This window comes from Marmota monax, unplaced genomic scaffold (genome assembly GCF_021218885.2).
Source record: "Marmota monax isolate L192 unplaced genomic scaffold, Marmota_monax_Labrador192_F-V1.1 WCK01_AAM20220418_F8-fsc00249, whole genome shotgun sequence".
NCBI classification, from domain to species: domain Eukaryota; kingdom Metazoa; phylum Chordata; class Mammalia; order Rodentia; family Sciuridae; genus Marmota; species Marmota monax.
In genome coordinates, this window is record NW_026694242.1 from 501,503 (window position 1) to 526,500 (window position 24,998).

General features: G+C 42.6%; 1 protein-coding gene across 4 annotated transcripts in view; it reads right to left on the minus strand.

Annotated features, from left to right (window-relative positions):
- LOC124108465 (zinc finger protein 433) overlaps positions 1 to 18,357 on the minus strand; it is a 53,842-nt gene extending 35,485 nt beyond the window's left edge. The window contains exons 1-4 of one of the 4 annotated variants that reach the window (XR_009228826.1): positions 18,175 to 18,357; positions 8,626 to 8,752; positions 8,382 to 8,442; positions 343 to 533 (exon numbers count right to left, since the gene is read on the minus strand). Coding sequence is in view for 2 of the 4 variants with exons in the window: in XM_046466909.2 (XP_046322865.1) it covers positions 6,073 to 7,810; positions 8,382 to 8,442; positions 8,626 to 8,752; positions 18,175 to 18,177 (1,929 nt within the window). In the remaining 2 variants the exon portion in view is untranslated. Of the gene's footprint in view, positions 1 to 342; positions 534 to 5,157; positions 7,811 to 8,381; positions 8,443 to 8,625; positions 8,753 to 18,174 lie in introns of those variants that run through there. The other 3 variants (XM_046466909.2, XR_009228827.1, XM_058586217.1) reach the window with 3 other exon arrangements.
- Positions 18,358 to 24,998: the final 6,641 nt, after the last annotated feature.

Below are 24,998 nucleotides of genomic sequence, written 5' to 3' on the forward strand. Positions count from 1 at the left end.
CTGCCTACACAGTTACAAATTGCTGCCCCCGACCTGCAAAGTCAGCTTAACTTAAGGGCACTCATGTGAATTTCCAGGGACACCAAATAAAACATACACACACTTTACCTTTACACAAGCTTCAGGACTTCTTCTCTGCTCTTGGCCTCAGGCTCCCCATAAGGGAAAGCAAGAGAAAGGCACGAGAGGCTGGTGAGAAAGTGATCACATTCAGAAGAGAGCTATTATTGGAGGACTCTTGTTCTTAGAAAGTTCTCTTCAAAAAAGGCCAGAGGAGCAGGGTTACAAGGACCATGAGGGTAAGTCAACCCTCATGGGTAATGCCTACATCTGAAGACCCACCTCTCTATCTGAGCTGGGACAATGCCCAAGACTCCACAAATGTAGTGACTGGTCAGAGCCTCCTGCTTCAGGACTGGAAGGCATGGGTCACACAGAAGGGCTTCCCACATATCCGTCCTTCTTTCTTTGAAAAAGCAGGTGATGGGTCATTATTTTGAGTCCCTGAATTCTTCTTCTAGGGGCACAACATCCTACAATTACAACACAAGAGAGAATAAGTAGCAACGAGAACAATACAAGGATATACCCTGCAGAGTGTTTAAGAATGTTTCCAGGGTTAAAGCTGGTTAATTCTTTAAGTATTTGATCAGCTAAAGAAGTAGGATCTGAAAAATCAATCTTACATTTTTGTATCTGGAATTTGATGATGCAGCTCCAAAAGATCCAAGCATTATTATGCCAAATATCCAACAAATGGTTTTGAAGCTTCTTCCAATACCATTAAGAAGCATGGCATTTGGCAGCAGTAACACACACATACTTATAGCTAGCATGACATTTAGGTCTTTCCTTGAATTTCAAAGTGGAAAGTTCATTATCTATATTCATGACAGCAGTCTAAGGCATTTAGCTTGGTCTCATTCCTTTCATCAACATTTATTTGATTGTGAAGAGCCTTGGAAGTATTCTGAGCCAAATAATTAAGAAAATTTGCATGTTGAATATTTGAGATATGGCCACCAAAGCTGTCACCATGGAAGCAATGAAAGAACCCAAGGGAACAACTCTCACTATTATGAGTCCAAGAGCACACTTAGGTCTCGCCAGCTGGGCGTGTATTTGTTGTAAGACTTGAAAAGCAGCATCAGCCTACCATGGCTCTGAAATATTTCCTGGTAATAAGACAAAGGAGGGCTGATGGAGCATCATCGTTCCTTTTTCTCTATTATTTCTGGTGATACAATTAATTAAATTACATTTACTACATGTTACAAGATATCTATCATCTTCCCTTTTAAATTTAACATTTCCTGTAATTAAAACATAAGGAGATTGAACACAGGCCAATAAGCTGTAGCAAGAACCTTCCTGTTACAGTTCTTGCCTACAAAGTCTGGTAAAGCTTTGTCAGTAAAATGTAAGAATTCTCAGGCAGCAATTAAGTGCCAAACATCTTTCTGAATGCCACCTTCCCTGAAGGTAAGGATGCTACTAACAAATCCTCCAGGATTCAGGGCATTACCCTTGCATAACTGCCTTTTGTCAATTTTAGGAGACCAGTCCAAAATATACCCACCATTTCTACACACCTTATGCTGTACTTGAAAAGTACAAATAAAATTTAAAGTTTCTAGTATTAATGATAAAAATGAAAAAGAGATCAAGGGTGCCAGATCTCTAGACTCTGGAGTATAAGCAATTAAAAACAGACTTATTTGCAATTTTTCCTTGAGCATAGTGGTAGGATTATGATGTCTACCCCCCCCCCATTGGTATGGGGTACTATGAGAATATGAGCACAAATCACAGATTTTATATATATTTCAATACAGCCCATCAACAAACTCAACATTCAATTTAAAAGAAAAAAAATTAAATCTCTATTGTTTAGGTCAAGCCCTAGCTACCAGGGATCCAGGGATCCTGAAGGATGAGTGGCTTAGGTGAAAGAAGAGGAGACAGGACTATAGTTGCAAGTTATGAGCAGCCTTCAGAAGTACTTGCTGCCCCTAGAGGGGCCTTTATTTTTATACATTTTTTACAAGTGTTTTTTTCATGTAGTTAATGGATAGCTTCAAAGCTCGAAATTTCCTTGATTTACATAATTTTTAAGAGCTACAATATTTTCAGACATATATTAATTACCTAAGATATTGAGTACATTGTTTAAAATATTTTCCTCTAACCTTTGCCAATCAGGATTAAGCTTTTACATTTTCACCTCAATCAATAAATGCTAGACCACACAACTCGACTACATGTATCTGGACCTATTATTAACTTTTAACTTTAAGCATACGTATAATTATATCATTAACCTTTAACTTTAAAGCATACCTATGATTATTGTTAAGCCTTCTTACTTCTTAAGTCCCAAGAAAACACTTAAAATAGTTATAGCCTATTACTTAAAAGCACTTTTCTGAAGTGCTTCTGAAATGTATGTATATTAATTTTATATTATTCTATTTTTAACTTCAAAGGTAATTTTCTTTTTCATGTGACCTATTTAACTGCTTCCTTTAATAGTTTTTTTGATACTTTTTCAAAATACAACTATTCTTATGTCTTTGTAATCTTTAACAAAAGAGCAGGCTCTTCAACACAACCCATTTACCATTAATATTAACAATGTGTTTCCCATTTTTATCATGAATTCCTGTGTAAGGCAAAGGAGGGCCTGTTAGTGGGGGGAAATGTATGTTGCACAGATTGTAGATTTAGAATGTGGGGCTTAGTGCAAATTGTTAAGTTTTTCTCAAGAACCTTGAGATCTGTCATATTTTCTTCATAAATGTTTGAGGAATAACACTATTGTTTGTATCCTGAGAGACATTAAAACACATCTCCAGGCATGTCTTAATTGCATCTTTAGTCTCATTTGGGGAATTTTCCTGCCATTTCCGGCAACATGTACTTTTATTATAGATTGATGTATACCCTATTATCCATCTCATGAGTATCATAAACAATACATTTAACCCTCCCCATAGTTTCAGTTTCCAAATGGTGTAGCTCTGCCACAGCATCCCCATGCTGTGACCCTATCAGACAGAGGGTGCAGGAACAACTTAACTACACTATCTATAATACACCAGCTCTTTTCCATATGACTTCTGTGGAACTTGTGATTGAATCTTGAGTTCCAGCCTATAGTAGGTCAATTAATTGTCACAGGATAACAAGTCATTCTAGAACTTATTGGCTCACCCGAACCCTGAGCCAAATCCCCAGCAGTATTTTGTATTTTATTTAAAGAAAGAGGTTTCACTGATTTGCTTAGCACTTGTCCCTTGCTGAAGCTGGCATGGAACTCATGATCCTTCTGCTTCAGCCTTCCAGGACCCTGGGATTACAGGAGTGCAGCATTGCACTCAGCTCTGTTCACAATTTTAATGCCAGCATTCCCTCTTTGCCTTATCAACTATTTTATTCTATATTTCAAATGGATGCAATATTTCTAATTTTTCCTCCAAGAACTGGATGACAGTTTATAGATTTTGATTTCTCTTTGTGAGCATTTCACATGAGAAAAAAGCAGACACAATGAGTTTATTAGAAGGGATGTGAAGGAAGAAAAAGGTGACACTTTAAAGAGAGAGAATGTGTCCACTCTGTAAAGAGAAGAGCATGGCTCTCTTTCTCTCCAAATTTATTAGAGATCTAAAAAAAGATTCTAAAGAATCCTGCCCAGGTACACTTCTTGACTTTGGACTGACAGCAGGATCATATCAAACTCTCAAGTATCCACTGCCATGAAAACTTTAGGTTAATTAGCCTTATGTTCATGATTTATAATTGAGTTCTTAATCATAAACTCTTGCAGATTTTATGGTTAGTAGAAATTATCTTTATTTCCCTGAGTTCCAGAATCTGGTTTTTAACAAGATCACGAATGTCTCCCATTTAGTGTAACTTGCGTTCCTCTTACAAACTTTATTTTGAAACTGCACTTCTCCTGTAGGTAATAGTTTGTTAAAGAATGTAGCACATCCTGTCCAGTTAATCCAGAAAGGGTGCAAGTAAATTGCTTCTTGGAAAATAAAGCATAGGGTCAATGTGAAAATGTTGAAATCAGAGCTAGTCAACCACTGAATACAGCTCCCTTTTTATATTTTATTTACAGACAAGATCTCATTGATTTGCTTAGTGCCTGGCTGATACGTTGCTGAGACTGGCTCTAAATTCATGATTCTCCTGTCTCACTCTCCCAAGCTGCTGGGAATACAGGTATGTGACACTATGCCCAACCTACCATTTACCTTAAAAGTACTTCAGTTCTTTTACCAGGTTCTGTGAAAATTACTACAATGAAAATGTAAATGTAGTCTTTTCTATGATCTAATTACTCCATTTTTTTAGATACATACCCAGAATTACTACTACTGAATCATATGACATTTTTATTTTAACTTATTGAAGAACCTTAATAACATTTTCAAAAATAGCTTTATTTAATTTATATTCTCACCAGCATTTTTACAAGTGAATCTTTATATCCATGCTCATATGCTCTGGACTACCTACTATCTTTCAGATTTTTATTTTTTACTTCTAAATATTTTACTTATTTATTTACTAGTCATAGATAGACAAATAACTTTTATTTTATTTGTTTTTATGTGGTTCTGATGCTTGAACACAGTGCCTCCCATGTGCTAGGGAAGCACTCTATAACTGAGCCAGAACCCCAGCCCCTATCTTTCAGATTTTTATCATAGGCATTCTGACAAGACTGCTAGGGTGAAGGAAAATTTTCATTTGACTGATGCATTAAATTTCTGAGGCAAGTGTGTTACATTCCAGGCTGTCAAGTAGCTAGAAGAGTGTACTGTATTTTCTGTGATGAAACAGGAATCTGTGATTTCTAACACATTTTTAACAGGACTACTGCAAATTTTAGTTTTTGGAAGCAGTTACAAACAATGCAAATCCAACTATTTGTAATGTATGAATATTTGCACATGCTCAGTCTCTGTTGCTTATAGAAATTGGATGTTTAGGATATACTCCCTGGAACAGAAGTCACTAATTTTAGATGCTCAGTACATGGAGAAACTACTTCTGAAAACAACTGGAAGGCCTGTGCCGCAGTCTGGCTGGGCACAAATGCCGCAGTCTGGCTGGGCACACAATCACGAGCCACCACACAGCTTGTAGATTCAAACAGCAACTCTTTATTCCCGAACTCAGGCAGCAGGATACGCCCTATTCCCAGCAGGAATAATCTTAAACCTGGAACGCCCTAAACCCGATTATCCTAAACCGGGAACACCCTAATCCGCCCTGGTCCTTGAGCAAGGTCACCTACATGCAATGTCACTGCAAAATGTCCTATTTCCACAGTCTTGCTATTGTGAATTGTGCTGCTATGAACATCGATGTAGCAGTGTCCCTGTAGCATGCTCTTTTTAGGTCTTTAGGGAATAGACCGAGAAGGGGAATAGCTGGGTCAAATGGTGGTTCCATTCCCAGCTTTCCAAGAAATCTCCATACTGCTTTCCAAATTGGCTGCACCAATTTTAAGTCCCACCAGCAATGTACAAGTGTACCCTTTTCCCCACATCCTCGCCAGCACTTATTGCTGTCTGACTTCATAATGGCTGCCAATCTTACTGGAGTGAGATGGTATCTTAGGGTGGTTTTGATTTGCATTCTCTGACTGCTAGAGATGGTGAGCATTTTTTCATGTACTTGTTGATTGATTGTATGTCCTCCTCTGAGAAGTGTCTGTTCAGGTCCTTGGCCCATTTGTTGATTGGGTTATTTGTTATCTTATTGTCTAATTTTTTGAGTTCTTTCTATACTCTGGATATTAGGGCTCTATCTGAAGTGTGAGGAGTAAAGATTTGTTCCCAGGATGTAGGCTCCCTATTTACCTCTCTGCTTACATTCTTACAGCTTCTCTCCAGTATGAGTGTGTTTATGCATCCGAAAGTAAAAGGCAGTAGTGTAGGCTTTTCCACATTGTTGACATTCATAAGGCTTCTCTCCAGTATGAGTTTGTTCATGTGAGTGAAGGTAAGAGGACTGAGTGAAGGCTTTTCCACATTGTTTGCATTCATAGGGCTACTCTCCAGTATGTGTTCTTCCATGTTTATGAAGCTGTTGGGATGCAGCAAAGGCTTTGCCACACTGCTTACATACATAGGGCTTCTCTCCACTATGAGTTCTTTCATGTCTGTGAAGGTCACAAGATCTAGCAAAGGCTTTGCCACACTGTTTACAATCATAGGGCTTCTCTCCAGTATGAGTTTGTTCATGTGAGTGAAGTTGAGAGGACTGAGTGAAGGCTTTCCCACACCACTTACATTCATAGGGCTTCTTTCCAGTATGAGTTCGTTCATGTATCCGAAGGGAAGAGGCAGCAGTAAAGGCTTTTCCACATTGTTCACAATCATAGGGCTTTTCTCCGGTATGCATTTTTCCATGTACGTGAAGACGACGGGATGAAGCAAATGTTTTTCCACATTGTTGACATCCAAAGGGTTTCTTTCTAGTATGTGTTCTTCCATGTGCATGAAGCTGATGGGACAGAGCAAAGGCTTTTCCACATTCTTTGCATTCATAAGGCTTCTCTCCAGTATGTGTTCTTCCATGTGCATTAAGCTGATGGGACAGAGCAAAGGCTTTTCCACATTCTTTGCATTCATAAGGCTTCTCTCCAGTATGTGTTCTTCCATGTGCATGAAGCTGACTGGATGTAGCAAAGGCTTTTCCACATTGTTTGCATTCATAAGGCTTCTCTCCAGTATGTGTTCTTCCATGTGCATGAAGCTGACGGGATGCAGCAAAGGCTTTTCCACACTGCTTACATACATAGGGCTTCTCTCCAGTATGAGTTCTTCCATGTGTATGAAGGCCACCAGATCTAGCAAAGGCTTTTCCACACTGCTTACATACATAGGGCCTCTCTCCAGTATGAGTTCTTCCATGTAGGTGAAGGCCACCAGATCTAGCAAAGGATTTGCCACACTGTTTACATTCATAGGGCTTCTCTCCAGTATGAGTTCTTTCATGTGTGTGAAGGTCACCAGATCTAGCAAAGGCTTTGCCACACTGCTTACATACATAGGGCCTCTCTCCAGTATGAGTTCTTCCATGTATGTGAAGGCCACCAGATCTAGCAAAGGATTTGCCACACTGCTTACATTCATAGGGCTTCTCTATAGTGTGAGTTCTTTCAGGTATGTGAACGTCACCAGATCTAGCAAAGGCTTTGCCACACTGCTTACATTCATAGGGCTTCTCTCCAGTATGTGTTTTCTGATGTCTTCTAAGTAATCTGGGATAAGCAAAGTCTTTCCCACATACCTTACATTTGACATGTGCATTCCCTGTGTGTGTGATCCTGTGCTTTTGAAGACTTGTGTGTGAAATAAAGGTTCGACCATCTTGTTTACATTCATAGAGTTTCTCTCCAGAATGAGTTCTTTCATGTCTTCTAAATAAAGAGGAAAAATGAAAGGCTTTCCCACATACCTCACATTGAAAAGGTTTACTTCCACTGTGTGTTATCATGTGTCTTTGAACACCTGGGAGAGAACAAGAGGCTTCACCACATTGTTGACATTCATAGGGTTGCCACCCAGTATGAGTTTCTTCATGTCTTTGAATGTCACTGGAACAACTGATGACTTTCCCACATACTGTACTTTCATATGGTCTATCTCCAGTTTGGAACAACATTTGTGTGTGAACACTTTTGAGAGAAACCACAGATTTCCTATATTGTTTAAATTCACATGGCTTCTCTTCACATTCCTCATGCTTATAGTATTTCTGTCCAGAGTGAGATGTGATGTGCCTATGAAGGAATGAAGGACATATGAAATCTTTTGCACACATAATGAAGTCACATGGATTTACTCTATTAAAATTTTTCTTTGTTTCATTAAGAATTGGAATCAATTTGAAGCTTTCCCCACACTATTCTGTGGGGAAAGTTTGAAGTTTACCATAGGACTTCTTTGAAGAAGAAGTGACCAGCACATAATTGATACCTAACTCATTCACAATTTTCTATTTATTTATAGGTCTTTACATTTCTACCAACATCAGGTAAAGGCTAGATTTTCTGGCTTGTTAAAGTTGCCTGAAAATAAAGAAATTGAAAGGAAACAATCCTTTGCAATACAGCTTCTCTATGGCTATTATTCACATAGTGATATTCACATATGCAATTTCATACTACTTTTTGCATGTCAAATACTTTGAAAAGACTGAATACCTGTTACAGATAAGTATATATTTCTGGTAAAAAATATTATAAGAATAAATACATTTCAAATTATGCATACTTCTTCGGTTGGTTTACTTTCAAAATCATATGACAGTTCTCAGATTCCCTCACGAATTCCTCTTGTGAGTACAGTTACCTGGGGTTGCTTCCAGAGTTTTCAATCTGATCTTCAGTGGTCATGTCTTCCCACTTGTTTCCTAAAATGAGAGAACATAACAATCTTTATGAATATTTAGGAGCTAGAAATGCTTTGCCAAACTGTAGGTGCCATTTATGCTTCAAAAATTCACCAACTGATTTCCTTTTCACCTTCTACATAAATGACCAAAATATTAAACATGAGTTCTCTATTTGATTAATTTTAAAACCAACATTATTACCTATACAAGCCAGGTTTCTGAGGACTTCCAGCATCACATCTCTGTAAAGGTTCTTCTGGGAAGCATCCAGAAAAGACCACTCCGCCTTGGTGAAGTTCACAGCCACATCCTCAAAGGTCACTGAGATCTAAAATATCCCACAAATGTATAGTGAAGGCCAGGAGAGAATGACAGCATGAGAAATCTGCACTCAACATGCATGATGTTCACATGATTCCCTGGCCTCCTGATTAATTCCATGATTTGGTCCATCAAATCTTTACTGCACTCAATTTCTTACACCCATTCCAACACTAGAAATTGGCTACTCAGAAGGCAAACATCATAGTGATTTATACCCTTCCTTTGGTGAGTTCACAGGAAGTAAGACAGACTCCCAGATCACTCCTAACTTCTTTAATGGTTGCACCTCTATTACATGTCCTAGAAATGTCCTGTGTGGTACAGGGCTAATATAAGCACTTCTGATAGTACTTATCTTTAGAAAAGAAAGGTGATGAGTAGAAAAATGCAGGAATCATGAAACTAAGCATTTGAGAGAGATTCTGCCAACTACGGTGGCTCCCTGTACCTACAAGGTTAATATAGGCAACATGGTATTTACTGATGTCTTGTTTCCTCTGAAAGTCTATTGTTCCATACTTAAAGAAATGCCTAGAACCAGCCCACACTCCCACCCTCTGGGCATGGGGTCACTAAGGAGATTCCTTCATAGACAACATTTAGACAATATTTCACACAGGTGGTCACAATGTGTTAACTGGAGATTGAGCTCATTATGTGTGAGTACACTAAGAACAACTAGAAGTTTGCAGGTGCTTTACTCCAGAACAAATTTAGTCAACTAGCTTACAATTAAATGACCAAAACAAACATGAGTTCTCTATTTGATTAATTTATTTATTAATAAACACAACAATTTGACAATTTCTTGTGGTTACTGTCAAAGCAGAATCGGGGTAAGTGGAAAGGTGGCACGTGTCTTAGAAATAACTCAATGACCCAAAAATGTCACCATGGGCTGGAGATGTGGCTCAAGAGGTAGCGTGCTCGCCTGGCATGCGTGCGGCCCGGGTTTGATCTTCAGCACCACATACAAACAAAGATGTTGTGTCCGCCGAATACTAAAAAATAAATATTAAAAAAAAAAAAATTCTCTTCTCTCTAAAAAAAAAAAAAAACAAAAATGTCACCTTGTTCAAACAACAGCCTTACAAAGTTTTATAACTCTCAAAACAATCTTCTTAATAAACAGCAGGCACTATTTTTCTAAGTCTCACAGCAACAATGAATGTCCAATGATTGTCAAACTCTTCTTAACTGCAGCCGGTTCACTACCATAATATACAGTCATGAGACACATACCAATGTTCTGTTCAAGGACATTTTGATCAAGGTTGGGCCACATATGCAATGGTTGTCTGTTGTGAAACAGATTCATTGTGCCTGTAGCAATGGTGGTGCAAACAAACCTACGGCAGAAGCTCTTCCACAGTGTGGTAAAGCAACAAGTGTGTAGCCCAGAATTCTGAACTATCCCACACAGTCTGGGTGTGAAAGAGGCCACCATTCACATCTGTAAGCATGCTATGATGTCTGCACAGTGATGGAACAGACAAAAAGAAAATGTCCCTGCCACTTACACAGAAGCATACTCAAGGACAGAAACCATACAGAACCACCACAAACAATGAAAAATCCACAATTACCCTCAGAGACATCAGCCCAACTCTGTCAGGACAATGATGCAGACAGGAGGGCTTCATGGACCTTCAACCAAACGGGAAGCACACTGAGGTCTCAGGGTCACAGCAACACTCTACAGGACATAAACCACACCCTACAAGTGCACCGCCAGTGAAATTCCATGTATGCTCAAAGAACATGAGAGCTAAAGCAGAAATCAGATCAGAAGAAACTGAAAAGCCTCCAGGGAAGGGGACATGAAACACAGGGCTCTGAACAGACACAGGACAAAGAGGTGACTCAAGAGAAAAGGTGACCATTTTGAAAGAAAAAAATATAAAAGTCCATCATAGGAAATTCATAGAGAATACCAGAGGTGGCGCTGTATTGGTATCTAAGTCATCCAACACACATTTCAGAAAAGAGAGCTAAAAGCAATCAATGAAACTGCCACTTCAAAAAAACAGAGAAAGAAGAGCAAGGTAAACCTAAATTAACCACAGGGAGGTAACAGAGAAGGTGTTGGTGAAACCACAATTAGGAAATCCGCAGTCTGCAAATCAAGTTCTTCATGAACATCAGCATCACTGATTAACTGACATAAGGCTAAGAATACAGAGGACAGGGACTGGGGTTGTGGCTTGCCTAGTGCTTGGGAGAAACTGGGTTCAATCCTCACTGCCACATAAAAAGAAAGAAATAAAACTGTAAAATACACAATATCATTAAAGAAAAAAGCATTGAGGACTGAAAACCTACTAACAGATTTAAAAATGTCATCATCAACAATGCATTGGGACTTCAAGATTCTCATAAACCTGCTTGACACAAATTAGACAACTGCAGAAACTGGACCATTTCTTTGAGAGAGACAATCTCCTACAACTTACACACAAGGGGAAATACACAAAACAGATGAGCCCATGGCTGCTGAAAAAAACAGACTCAATAACTAATTACTTCCCAAAAAGGCAAGGCAAGGCTCTGACATCTCAAACGGGCTTCCATGAGGCACATAAGAACTGCCACCAGTTTTCTACTTTTTTTCCAGAACATAAAAGCTGAGTTAACACCTCCTAAGTCTTCCTGAGGCATAAGTTACCATATTATCCAAATTAAATAGATAAAGAAAAGTATTAAATAGAAAAGAAGACTATGAAGCATGCTCATAATCATAAATGCAAAATTGAATCATAAATGCAAAAAACTGTACAATTAACTCATCACACTCCAGGTGTCTATGCAAATAATGTGAAAATTATGGGCACAGGAACCCTCACTGCAGTGACTACAGCAGCCATATCCAGAACGGCCCAAAGCTAGATGCAAGGAAGATGCACCTTTCAATACTGAATGGACAAGCTGCAGTTTAACCACACCAAAGAGCATCACCCAGAAAATGAGCTCTCAGCCTGGAAAGATACAGCACCCTTAAAGGCAGACGGGTAAGTGAGAGAAGCCAGTTTGAAATGGCCAAGTGCAGTAAGATTCCAAGTCAAGAACATTCTGGAAAAGGCAACATTATAGATGCACTAGCAGAACTGATGGGTGCCAGGGACTTAGGGAGCAGAGAGGGAGGAAGGAATGAGGAGGAGTGATGGACAGGTGGAACACTGGATTCCCAGAGCAGTGAAACTCTTCTGTATGACATTATCTTGTATACGACGTGACACACACAATCACATCACAAGGAAGAGGAACCCTAAAGTAAAGGATGAACTTTGGCTTATCCTAAATGTTGCTTCATGCATTCTCTTAATCAAATGTTCAACACGGGTTTAGTAACTAACAAACACCCTACACCAATGCAATATGTTGAAAACAGTGGAGACTATCAGCTGGAGAGAAGGGGTATTTGATACTATGTGTAATGGCACATTTAATTGTCAACTTGATTGGATTAAAGGATGCCGAAGATTAATGAGCGCCTGGGTGTGTCCATGAGGGTGTGTCTACAAATGATGGGCATATGAGATAGTGAGCCAAACTGGAGAACCTCCTTAAGCTAGGCAACACCATCCAATAGGATGGTGTCTTGGCTTCAGCCTCTGGGACTCTGCAGCTACTACTTCTCAAGCTCTCCAGCCTGCAGATGGCCACTGTGGACATCCACCTTCGGGTCAAGTAGGCCAATCTAATGAATCCCCTTTGATAATCATACTTCCTCTTGATAATTTTCCTCTAGAGAACACTGACTAATAAACTATGTAAGCCTAAAATTGCTCATAAAAACAAAAGTTTATCTAATAAAGAAGTAAAGAAACTACCAATCCATGAAGTTTTAAAAATGTATACATAAGAAACAATATTATATGCTAAATACCTTTTTCATAATAATGCAAACAATAAAGCAAAGAGGAAGAGTCACAGTTACAAATTTCAAAAGTATGAACAAAAGCAAGAAAACTGATTTTCAATACTATTTTCATCTGGAAAGAAACTGGTTGATAAGTCTTCAAAACTCATTCCAACTGCTGGTGGAGTGGTGTGCACCTGTAATTTCAGCCACTAGGGAGGTCAAGGCAGGGAAATGGCAAAAGTTTGAGGCCTGTCTCAGCAACATAGCAAGACACTCAGAAATTTAGTGAGACTTGTCTTTATCAAAAATAAAAAGGGGCTCTGGGACTGTAGCTGAGTGGCAGACCACTTGCTAACATGTGTGAGGCACTGGGTATGATCCTCAGCACCACAGAAAAATAAATAAAATAAAGGTATTCTATCCATCTACAACTATATAAAAAAAAAAAAAGAAAAAATAAATAAATAAGAACAAGGGCTGAGGATGTGCTCAGTGGTCGAGTGCCTGTACGTTTATCCCCCAGTAAAACACCTGCCCACCTCCAGAACGTTGCTCACAAATTGAAATTTTTTTCTGGAAGATAACTAAGCATGAGCATGTCCATGGCATAAATTCCCAGCACTCAATAAGTAAGCAAATAAATAAACAACAGTCTACAATACTAATTCCCTTGGGCTGGAAAGTAGCTTAGTAAAATACATGTAATGAGAGATAAAAATGATTATAATACAAAAGGTACACAATTAGAGGCATAAAAACACAACAAAATCAATGGAAAGACACCACACTTTCTCACAAAGAAGATTGAATGTTCCCATGATCTAAATCTCTGAAAAAACACTGAGGGTTTCAGTAAATTCTGTGAAATTTAGGGCATGGTTTGTTGTATTCTGGAGGTAAACTTAAGAAAAACTACATCTAAAAATGGAAATAGGAGGGTTGGGATTCTGGCTCAGCAGTAGAGTGCTTGCCTAGCACATGAGAGGCCCTACGTTTGATCCTCAGCACCACATTAAAATAAATAAATAGGTATTGTGTCCAACTACAGCAACAACAAAAAAATACTCTACAAAAAATTGGAAATAGTATACTGTATCTAGGTCCAGCCAAAATGTTGTACAAGACAGAGAATCGAGAGAGCATTTATGTTAGTCCCAAATTTCATAAGCTAAAAGGCTAGCTCCCAAAGGGGTGGCCCTACGAGGAGGCAGTTGGGAGGGAACAGGAATTAGGTGACATGGTGAGGGGATCAGCACCCTTATTTAGACACATGGATCTCTCTTTTGCAGAAAACAGGTGTCATTTACTCTTTCACTGATATTCAGTGATTAAATGATTACAGTTGGATATTCAAGGTATTGCCAAAATTGTCCTTAAAATTTACAATGAAGACGGGTGTGATGGTGCACACCTGTAACCCCACCGGCACTAGATGATGTAGCAAGACTCTGTCTCAAAACAAAGAATCTAAAAGGGGCTGGTGGTTAAGCACCTCTGGGTTCCATTCCTGATAACAAAAAACTACACAGTTAACATGAACCTGCCAAGTTCAGACAATAACGGTGAAAAACTGTCATCCTTGTCAAATTCATCACCTTGTGAAGGACAGATACTAGTTATCATGAAATCACATTCATAAATTTATCCACCACTATTTTTGTAGAATTGGACTCAAATTCTGCAGCAATAATGTAAGACAGAGTTTCTCTGTATCTTACGTGGTATTTTGGAATCTAGAGTTGGATTTCAATTTGAAATCATGAAAAGACAAATTTGAATCTTACAAACTTTCTATGCATACTCAGGGGTAGCAAAAGGTAAATTAGGTAATTAGATGTTTTCTTTTTCTTTTTTCTTTGATGCCCCCGAGAGTAAACCCAGAGACATTTTACTACTGAGCCACATCCCCAGTCATTTTTATATTTTATTTTGAGGCGCAGTCTCACCAGGTTGCATGAGGTCTCGCTAAGTTGCTAAGGCTGTCCTCAAATTTGAAACACTCCTGTCTCAGCCTCTGGAGCAGGAAGGATCACAGGTGTGCACCACTGGATCTGGCTGTAAGTTAGGATTTTTAACCAAAAAAAAAAAAAAGCTGAATTTTAATCCACCTCTCTCTTGCCTCTTTAATAATAGTCCATCCCATTTGGCTCTGAATAAATAAACCTGGGCCTCAGATAAGTGAGCACATCATTTCAAAGTGATACACAGAAAGCTTCGGTGTTGAGAGAGCACAGATGTGTCAGGCTCAAGGGGCAGGGAAGGTCCCTGACAGCTGGGACATGATACCTCCTGGTCTTGCTCATGGAAAGCATCCAGGATCACCCTCCCAGGCACCTGGACCATGACTCCAGTCTATGAGGCTTTTCAGGTCTGCACAGCTCTGCCCTGGGGTGGGTGGTCCTTATGCTCTGGGAGAGGTTTTGCTCCTTCACACTGTGAGAGACTGAAAGGGCAGGAGTCACTGCTGACCTGGCCCCTCAGCACCCGCATCCACAGGCTGACTGTCCACCTGTCTCCAAGGAATGGGAACAGAGCTTGGGGAAAACTAGGTCCCAAGGAAGTAGCTGTTTAGATGAGGCCTTTTCCAGGAGATTCCTCAGCCCAGGGCCCCCAGCAGCTTCCCTGAGAGGCTGCACCCCACACCTCAGGCTGTCCTCTAGGAGGAGCTGACCCAGGGCCTGAAATTCTGTTCACCCTGAGAGGCATAGGGCAGCTGTGGGCACTCTGTGGCAGCTCCAGGAGAGGATAGTGGCTGAGGACATGGGACTCTGGGACGTGTCCAAAGGGAACCTCTGCCCAAGAAATCTGACATGGTGTCTACACCTAAGGAAGAAAAAAGAAAAAGCACACGATTTTTACAGCTGTGAACTCAAGTTCTCTATACAGTTGCATCTCCATCAAAGAACCTTCAGAGTACTTGACTTTGCCTAACTAGACCACCATGAGGGTGGAAAGGCAGGGTTCTGTATGGAGAGCAAACATTATCTTGGGCTAATCCTAAGCTCTTCAATAGCCAATCATCTTAATTTCTGTATCAGACCACAATCTCAAAACTTCTCAGAATATATCACTAGCCCTACCAGACGTCTCCAAAATCTACCAAAGCTCACAATGCAATAACAGACATACAGAAGAAATTTTCTTTATTTTTTTTCTGTACCCCACCAATCTGATGTTCCTACCAATGCAATTGGTTAACGCAGTGATACACGGTTTCTTTTATAAAAGTTCATGGAGGCCAGGCACAGTGGCACACAACTGTAATCCCAGCACCTTGAGAGGCAAAGATAAGAGGATTGCTAAATTCAAAGCCAGACTCAGCAACTTAGTGAGATCATGTCTGAAAATATAATATAAAAAGGACTGGGGATGTGGCTCAGTGTTTAAGTGCCCCTGGGTTCAATCCCTGGTATGAGGAAGGAAGGAAGGAAGGAAGGAAGGAAGGAAGGAAGGGAGGAAGGGGAAGGAAGGAAGAAAGGAAGGAAAGAAAATAAAGAAGAAACAGAAAGAAAAAAAGAAGTGATGTAATCTCTTCCAGGGAGGGACACACACATCATTCAGGGTAACTTGAATCCATGTTCCTTAGTATGATAATTAATATTTGGGTTAAAATGAACTATTTTCTGTAGCTGTGGTTGTCGATGCCTTTAAACCCAACAGATTGGGAAGCAGAGGCAGGAGAATCACAATTTTCAGGCCAGGCTGGGCACCATGGCCAGATCCTTTCTGAAAATCATACTGAAAAGAGCTGGGGATGAAGGACAGTCAAGGAATCAGACATTATTACAGTGGCATCCCCTTTTTTCACAGAAAATTTTAACAGGGTTTCTCCAGAAATCTTCACCATGGCTAATTTTAGGACTGTCAACAAAACAGTGTCCACAAAAAAGTTCAGTGTAGATAAACTTCCTATTTTTGTGTTGCCCTATTTTACTGGGCTGCTAGTCTGGAAGAAATCAGCACTCCAGGTGCTGGACTCCCCCTTACTAGATTTTTACACACTTGTATCCAGTATAGTAGTTTGTAGAAATGTGCAAACAAGGCCTGTGGCCTTGAGCTGGGTTTCACAGAGAAGTCACCAACTGGGCTCCATGGTTACAGCTGGTGGGGGAGGAAACAAAGGGGAGAAGAAGCTCTCCCCTCCTCAGGTGCTGTCCTTGAAGGGTTAACTTGGCCAGAACAGAGAAACAAAAACCTGCTTTTATGTGTGTGATGTGACAACTTGACTATGGTGACTCCACTTTGTGAACTCAGCCATGACACTCAAAAAGCTCATGACTGGGGCAGTTTGGATTCTTTTGTTCATGAAAATTCCCCCAAGAACACAGAATGATCTATGGGGCCAACTGGAGACTACCTGACCACAACTTTCAGGCTTGCTTACGTTGCCTGAACCCCCAAACTTCCCTTTTCTGGTTTTTGTGCTTAAATATGGAGCCAACTGAAGGCAGGGGCACCACTCTGACCATCTCATTCTTTCGAGAGCAGAGTGTCTGCCACTGGCCACCAACAAAGGCTTAACTGGAATGAGACTGTGTGGTCTGAGAGTTATTTGGGGGTCCCGGTATTACAATGTGAACTTCTGAGACCCTCCCCTTATATGCTGGGAATAAAATTCTGAAACCACCTGAACTCGGGGTTCAGGGGATTGATGGATTGATTACAACAAAAGCACTGCCCTCTGAGTCTGGCTGCAGCCAGATAAAACTGTTTACAGCTATCTTCAGTGCCTTGCCTCCTTTGTCCGTACATCATGATTACCCCGTGTGCTTACCTAACTACAGGACTGGTGTGACTCTACATCATGGACTCTCAGAAAAGGGAGCAGTTATACTCGATTGATGTAGCCCAGGATTCCATATCCCTGGGATCTATAAACAACCTCCTTATTCCCTTTAAAGCAGTTATTTTCACAGAACACAAGGAAGTGTTAAGTGATCATTCTTTCCCCTCAAGGATAATATTCACAAATAGAAAATAAATGCTTTCAAAAGTGTTCTTCTCGCCAGGGACATTGGCACAAGCCTCTAATCCCAGATAGGCGGGGAGGCTGAAGCAGGAGGATCACAAGTTGGAGGCCAGCCCAGATTCCAAAACACATGGAAGGGGGGAAGGGAGGGGGGAAGGGAGGGGGAAAGGGAGGGGGGAAGGGAGATTGATTGATTCTTTCCAATATTTCACTAAGCGATAATGACAATTATCAGAGGTGTCCATTTGAAAGGAGTGGGAAGAAGGAATGTCTGGCTGAGCTGTGAGGTGGAGGGAAGGTGGCCTTTTAGAAGGCAGGAGGCGCCTGCAATTTGGAGGACCTCCACTGGGGGGAGCTCCACTGGGAGAAGGAAGGTGCATTTATGGCCCTGCTTCCTACACGTTGGGAAAAGTGAGTGCGGGCCACAGGTAGGGAGCAAAGGGGACACCTGGGAGCTGAGCCTCCCTTCCAAACCCAGGGAACCAGGGGACAGGGCCCAGGGCCACCCGACAGCGGGGACTCCGCCGGCACTCGGCAGCTCACCCGCCCGCGGGCCCCAAGGCAAGTGCTGACCGCCTACCTTCCGCGAACTCACCATTTTTGGCTTCTCTGGTGACCTGACGTCCTCTGGAGAAACCTCCGGGCACCCGAGATCCCCGGGAACACGGGCAGCGCAGAGTCACCTGGGTCCCTGGAGCAGAGAACACGGGGCCTGAAGAAGCAGTAGCCCAGTCGGAGAGGAAGAAAAGCCCGCGAGCTTGCGGAAGCCCGCCCTTCCCTTTCCTCTGCGCACTGATTGGACAGTTCCCCCCAGCGACCCGGATGGATGGCCTCCAGGCCCGCCTCGGCATCGTGACTGACAGCTAACATCATCCAATCACTGGCTGAAATTGGGTAGAGTGACAGATCCTTGGCCCCAGCCCTTTTCAGGAGGAGCTTCCCGGCTGTGCTGGGAGCTAATCCAGGTGGGAAGCCTTGGTTTAGCCTCTGGGACAGAGGTGACACCTGGCGCGGAGCTACGCTTCAGCCATAGATTGCTTTCCGAGCATGGGGAGGCCCTGGGTTTAACCTCAACACAAAAACAAAGCACAGCTTCTCCAGGAGGCTGAGGCTGGAGGAGCCTAAGGTCAGTTCTGCATCTGCAAACAGTGAGACCCTCTCTTAAAATGGAAAGGTGGGGATGGAGCTCAGAAGTCGGGGTCAAGCCCCATTGGGTTTATTCCCCAGTACCTTAAAAAAAGAATAAACGATATTTTATTATATATTATATATATACAATACATATTATATATTGTATATATATTTTGTATATATAAAATATATAATATATATTATATATCTTATATATAAAATATGTATTTTATATAAAATATTCTATATATAATAGACATTGTATATAATATATTTTTATACATTTTATATATAATATATAATATATAAAATATATATTTTTATATATACAAAATATATATTTATATATATATATTTATATCCATAAAATATATTTTATAGATATGAAGTATATATATATAATATATATATTTCTCACACCAAGTACATCTAATCAGAATATTATATATATAACATATTATATATATATATATATATATATATATATATATATATATAATATATGAAATATATATATATATATTTTTTTTTTCCCCCCAGCTGAGGCGACCTCAAGCGACTTAGAAAGACACGGTCTCCAAATTTTTGAAACACTATTTAAAGATATCATATATATGACCCATATATAATATCTAAAAATGAAAACAATTTGAAAACTATTTAGTAATTCTCCTCACCTCCTGGCCTCTGTTGCTTTGAGGAGGCTCCTGATCTATGAAAGGAAGCAATTGGGATTTGGCTCTGATGCTCAGGGTTCCATTCCCAGCAGAAAGGGTGGGGGAGGAAGGAGGGCGATCCTCTAGGGCAGCAATGTGCGGTGGAAATAAAATGGGTGCTTTGTGCTTAGTGTCGATGTTCTACTTCGACTGTTAGGGAGTCTTCTGCAGAGATGTGACTCTGGTGACCCCACAGGTCTGGTCAGGTGTTCACCCAAAACCAAACAGAAAAGGTTATGATGCAAAGCAGGAAAGAAACTTTGACCAGTGCAGCTACACCAGGAAGACAAGGAAACCCTGTCCTTACCCTGTCTTCAGATGCTGACAAGGACTTTGAGATTTTATAGAAAGGGTAATCATAGGCATGTATGGATAGGGGAAATTGTATCTAGGATTTAGTATTATCTGTAGGATTTAAGCTTCAGGCATCTGTGGTCTTATAACTTGTCTGTGAGCTCACGCTCACTTGCCCCCTTTACACATGTCACTCTATTGCAAAGACTGACCTCACTTTGTCAGGAGCATGTCCCCCTCCAGTGTATTCTTTCCATGTCAAGGTTTTCAAGAAAAGCCACAAGCCCTAGGAAGCAACATACCCCCATAAGTTGACCCAGCACTCTCAGCATCCTGGGTTTCAACTGATAGTCCAACCAGAAAGAAACCAAAACCCTGCTCAGCTGGGCCCATTAACCCTGCATATAAACCATAAAAAATTGCCACTTGGGGCCAATACTGCATGTCATGTCTATCCCCCTCTTGGAAACTAAGTACAACTTTATTCTCTACTCTCAAGTTTGGCTTTGTGAAGTCTATCACATCCTGCTCACTGGCCCAAGTTCATTCTACCTAACAATATTGCCCAAGGCCAAGGGGGGGCTATTGTGTAAAAAGTCCTATTCCCACAGGTGTGGAAAAGTGGACACATAGCTGCCCAGGGCTGAGAATTGAATTCCATGTGCCTTTATTGTCCCCCATGGTAGAGATTGAATTGAGGGCAGGGGCACTTTGCCACTGAGCATCCCTTTTTATTGTGGTTCAAAGAAGGTGGGTGTGAGCATAACTGTAATGGGCCTGAGAGAATAACTCCAGATGGTGACTCCAACCTACTATCAATCCAATGAAGAAGTTGACAAATCAGAGGGTTAGACCAAGCATGTTTGTTCATGCCTGTGATCCCAGAGGCTCAGGAGGCCAAGACAGGAGGATTGCTAGTTTCAATCTAGCATCAGCAAAAATGAGGTGCTAAGCAACTCAATGAGAGCCTGACTCTAAATAAAATACCAAACATGGCTGGGTATGAGAATATAGTATTTTCCTTAAATGTAGAATTGAGACGTAAGGAAGGCAGCCTGAGGGCAAGGAGAGCAAAATGGAGAGTCACATGTACAGCCTCAGACCGTGGATGTGGCAGATCCCGAATCCATGCACCTGAACCACCCTGGACACACAGGAGGTCGGGGAGGGGTCACCCTGACCAAGAGAGAAAGAAACAGTGTTGATTTAGGTAAAGTCAAAAGTGTCTACGTCCAAGATGCACTCAATCCAAGAAGACTTTCCGGGCACAAAAAGACAAAGGGAGTTGGGGACAACTAATGGTGTATTGCTTTATATACAAATATGTGGGGTTTTTGATACCAGGGATTTAACTGAGCGCTGCCTAACCACTGAGCCAAAATTCCAGCTCTTTTTTACTTTTACACAGGGTCTGGCTAAGTGGCTTAGGGCCTTAAGGATGATGGAAATGAGGAGATGGGGGAGAAGGAGGAGGTGAGATGAGCAGGAGGAGAAGAAGAAGAAGGAAAAGGAGGAGGAAGAGATGTAGGATGAGGAGAAAGAGGAGATGTAGGAGAGATGATGACGATGAGGAGGATGAGTCGGAGGAGGAGGAGGAGAGGGAGGTGTAGGAGGAGGAGATGGAGGAAGAGGAGGAGGAGGAAGAGGAAGAGGAGGAGGGGGGAAAGAAAAAGGAGGAGGAGGAGACATGATGATGATGAGGAGGAGGAGGAGAGGGAGAAGAAGGAAGACATGGAGGAAAAGAAGGAGGAGATGGAAGAAGAGGATGAGATGGAGGAGGAGAAGGATGGGGAGGAGTAGGAGGAGGAAGGAAAGGAAAAGGAAGAGGAGATGGAGAAAGAGGAAGAGGAAATGGAAGAGGAAGAGGAGATGGAGGAGAAGGAGGAGAGAGATGAGGAGGAGGAGAAGGAGCATGAGTAGGAAAAGGAGATGGAGTAGGAGCATGAGATGGAGAAGAAGGAGGAAGAGATGAAGGAGAAAGAGAAGAGCAAGGAGGAGGAAAAGATGGAGGTGGAGAAGGAGGAGGAGGAGAAGATGAAGGAGGAAGAGGAGGAAAAAGAGCAGGAGAGGCAGAGGAGGAGAAGGAAGAGGAGGAGATGGAGGAGGAGAAGGAGGAGGTGGAGGAGGAGATGGAAGAGAGATGATGTTGAGGGGAAAAAAGGAGAGATAAGGAGGAGGGGATGGAGGAGGAGGAGGAGGAGAAGGAGAGGCAGGAAGAGGAGGAGGAGAAGGAGAGGCAGGAGAAGGAGGATGAGGAGGAGAGATGATGTTGATGAGATGGAGTAGGAGGAGAGATGAGGAGGAGGAAGAGAAGAGGGAGGAATGAAGAAGGAGACAGAGGAGGAACAGAGAAAGATGGAGGAAAAAAGGACAAGGAGGAGGAGGAGAAGGAGTGGGAGGAAGAGGAGGAGGAGGAGAAGGAGGAGGAGAGGAAGGAGAAGGATAGGGAGGAGAAGAGGAGGAGGAAGAAAGGATGGAGGAGGAGGAGGAGGAGGAGAGATGAGGAAGAGGAAAAGGAGAGGGAGGAAAAGGAAGAGGAGATGAAGGATAAGGAGGAGATGGAGGAAGAGGAGGACGAGAAGTAGATTGAGGAGGAGGAAAAGATGGAAGAGGAGGAGGAGATATGAGAGAAGGATAGGAGATGAAGGAGAAGGAGGAAGAGGAGATATATGAGCCTGAGGAGGAGAGGAAAGAGCAGGAGGAAGAGGAGGAGGAAATGCAGGAGGAGAAGGAAGAGGAGGAGGAAGAGGAGGAGGAGGAGAATTAAAAGATGGAGGAGACGGAGAAGGAGGAGGAGGAGAAGGAGAGATGATGATGATGATTATGGGGAGGAGAACATATAAAGGGAAGGAGGGGAGGAGAAACAGGAAAAGATAGAGGAGAAAGAGAAGAATGGGGAGAAGGAGCAGCAGAAGGAGAGATACGAGGAAGAAGAGGAGGAGGAGGAGATGGAGGAGGGGGAGGAGGAGGAGGAAAAATGATGTTGAGGAGGAGAAGGAGAGGGAGGAGGCGGAAATGCAGGAAGAGAAGAAGAAAGGGAGAGGAGGAGGAGAAGGAGAGATGAGGAGGAGGAGGAGGAGGAAGAGGAGAAGAGATGAGGAAAAGGAGGGATGAGGAGGAGGAGGAGGTGGAGGAGATGGAGGACGACGAAGAGATGGAGGAGGTGGAGGAGATGGAGGAGGAGGAGTTGGAAGAGGAGGAGAGGAGATGAAGGAGGAGGAGGAGGAGGAGAAGGAGCAGGAGAAGAAGCAACAGGAGGAGATGGAGGAGGAGGAGAAAAAGGAGAAGTAGAGGAGATGGAAAAAAGAGGGAGGAGGAGAGAGATGAGCAGGAGGAGTAGAAGATGGAGCAGGAGGTGGAGGAGGAAGAGATGGAGGAGTAGAACCAGGAAGAAAAAGAGGAGGAGAAGGAGGAGTAGAGGGAGGAGACGGAGGAGGAGATGGAAGAGGAGGACGTGGAGGAGGAAGAGATGGAGGAGGAGGAGAGATGATAATGACGATGATGATGATGATGATAAGGAGGAGGAGGAGAGATGAGGAACAGTAGGAGAGATGATGAGGAGGAGGAGGAGAAGAAAAAAGAGAAGAGATGAGGAGGAGGAGATGGAGCAGAAGGAAGAGGAGATGGAAGAGGAAGAGGAGATGGAGGAGGAGGAGGAGAGAGATGAGGAGGAGGAGAAGGAGCATGAGTAGGACGAGGAGATGGAGTAGGAAGATGAGATGGAGAAGGAGGAGGAGAAGAGGAAGGAGGAAAAGATGGAGGAAAAGGAGCCGGAAGTGGAGTAGGAGGAGGACGAGATGAAGGAGGAAGAGGAGGAGAAGGAGAAGGAGCAGGAGGAGACAAGGAGGAGAAGGAGGAGAAAGAGGAGGCGATGGAGGAGGAGGACGAGAGAGATGAGCAGGAGAAGGAGATAAATGAGCAGGAGGAGGAGGAGAAAGGAAGGAGGAGGAGGAGGAGGAGATGGAAAGAGATGATGCTGCTGATGATGAGGAGGAGGAGATATAAGGAGGAGGAGGAGGATATGGAGGAGGAGGAGGAGAGGAAGGAAGAGGAGGAGAAGGAGGAGGAGGAAAAGTACAGGGAGGAAAAGGAGGAGGAGATGGAGGAGGAGGAAGAGATGGAGGAGGAAAAGAGGAGATGAAAGAGAAGAAGGAGGGGTAGGAGGAGGAGGAGAGGGAGCAGAAAAAGGAGATGGAGGAGGAGGAGGAGGAGAAGAAGGAGGAGGAGGAGGGGGAGCAGAAAAAGGAGATGGAGGAGGAGGAGGAAAAGATAGAGAAGGATGGGGAGGAGAAGGAAGGGAGGAGGAGGAGGAGGAGAACCAGGAGGAGGAGAAGGGGGAGAAGAAGGAGGAGGCAGAAAAGGAGGAGGAGGAGAAGGAGGAGAGATGATGAGGAAGAGGAGGATGAAGAGGAGAGATGAGGAGGAGGAGGAGATGGAAGAGGAGAAGGAGGAGGAGACGGAGGAGTAGGAGGAAGAGAAGGAGGTGCAGGAGAAGGAGGAGATGGAGGAGGAGGGGGAGGAGGAGATGGAGGAGGAAGTGGAGGAGCAAAAGGCGATGGAGGAGAGATGATGACGATGATGATGATGATTCAGAGGAGGAGAGATTAGGAGCAGGAAGAGGAGAGGGAGGAGAGATGATGATGATAAGGAGGAGGAGAGATTAGAAGGAGGAAGAGGGGGAGGAAAGAGATGAGGAAAAGGAGGAAGAGAGGGAACAGGAGGTGGAGGAGGAGGAGATGGAAGAGTGATGATGATGTTTATGAGGAGGAGGAGGAGATATGTGAAGGAGTAGGAGAAGGAAAGGGAGAAGAGGAAGGAGGAGTAGATGGAAGAGAAGAAGATGTATATGGAGGAGGAGGAGAAGTATGAGGAGGAGGAGGAGGAGGAAAATTAGGAGGAGGTGGAGATTGAGGAGGAGGAGGAGCAGGAGATGGAGGAGAGATGATGATGTTCATGAGGAGGAGGAGATATGTGAAGGAGGAAAATGAGGAGAGGGAGGAGGAGGATGAGGAGAAGGATCAGGATGAGGAGGAGAGATGATGAGGAGGAGGAAGAGAAGGAGGGGGAGTTGGAGAAGGAGAAGGAGGAGGAGGAGAGAGATGAGCTGGAGGAGGAGAATGAGGAGGTGGAGGAGGAGGAAGAAAAGGAGAAAGAGGAGGAGATGGAGGAAGAGGAGGAGCAGGAGGAGGAGGAGGAGGAAAAGGAGGAGAGAAATGAGCAGGAGGAGGAGAAGGAGTAGGAGGAGGATGAGGAAGAGATGGAGAAGGAGGAGGAGATG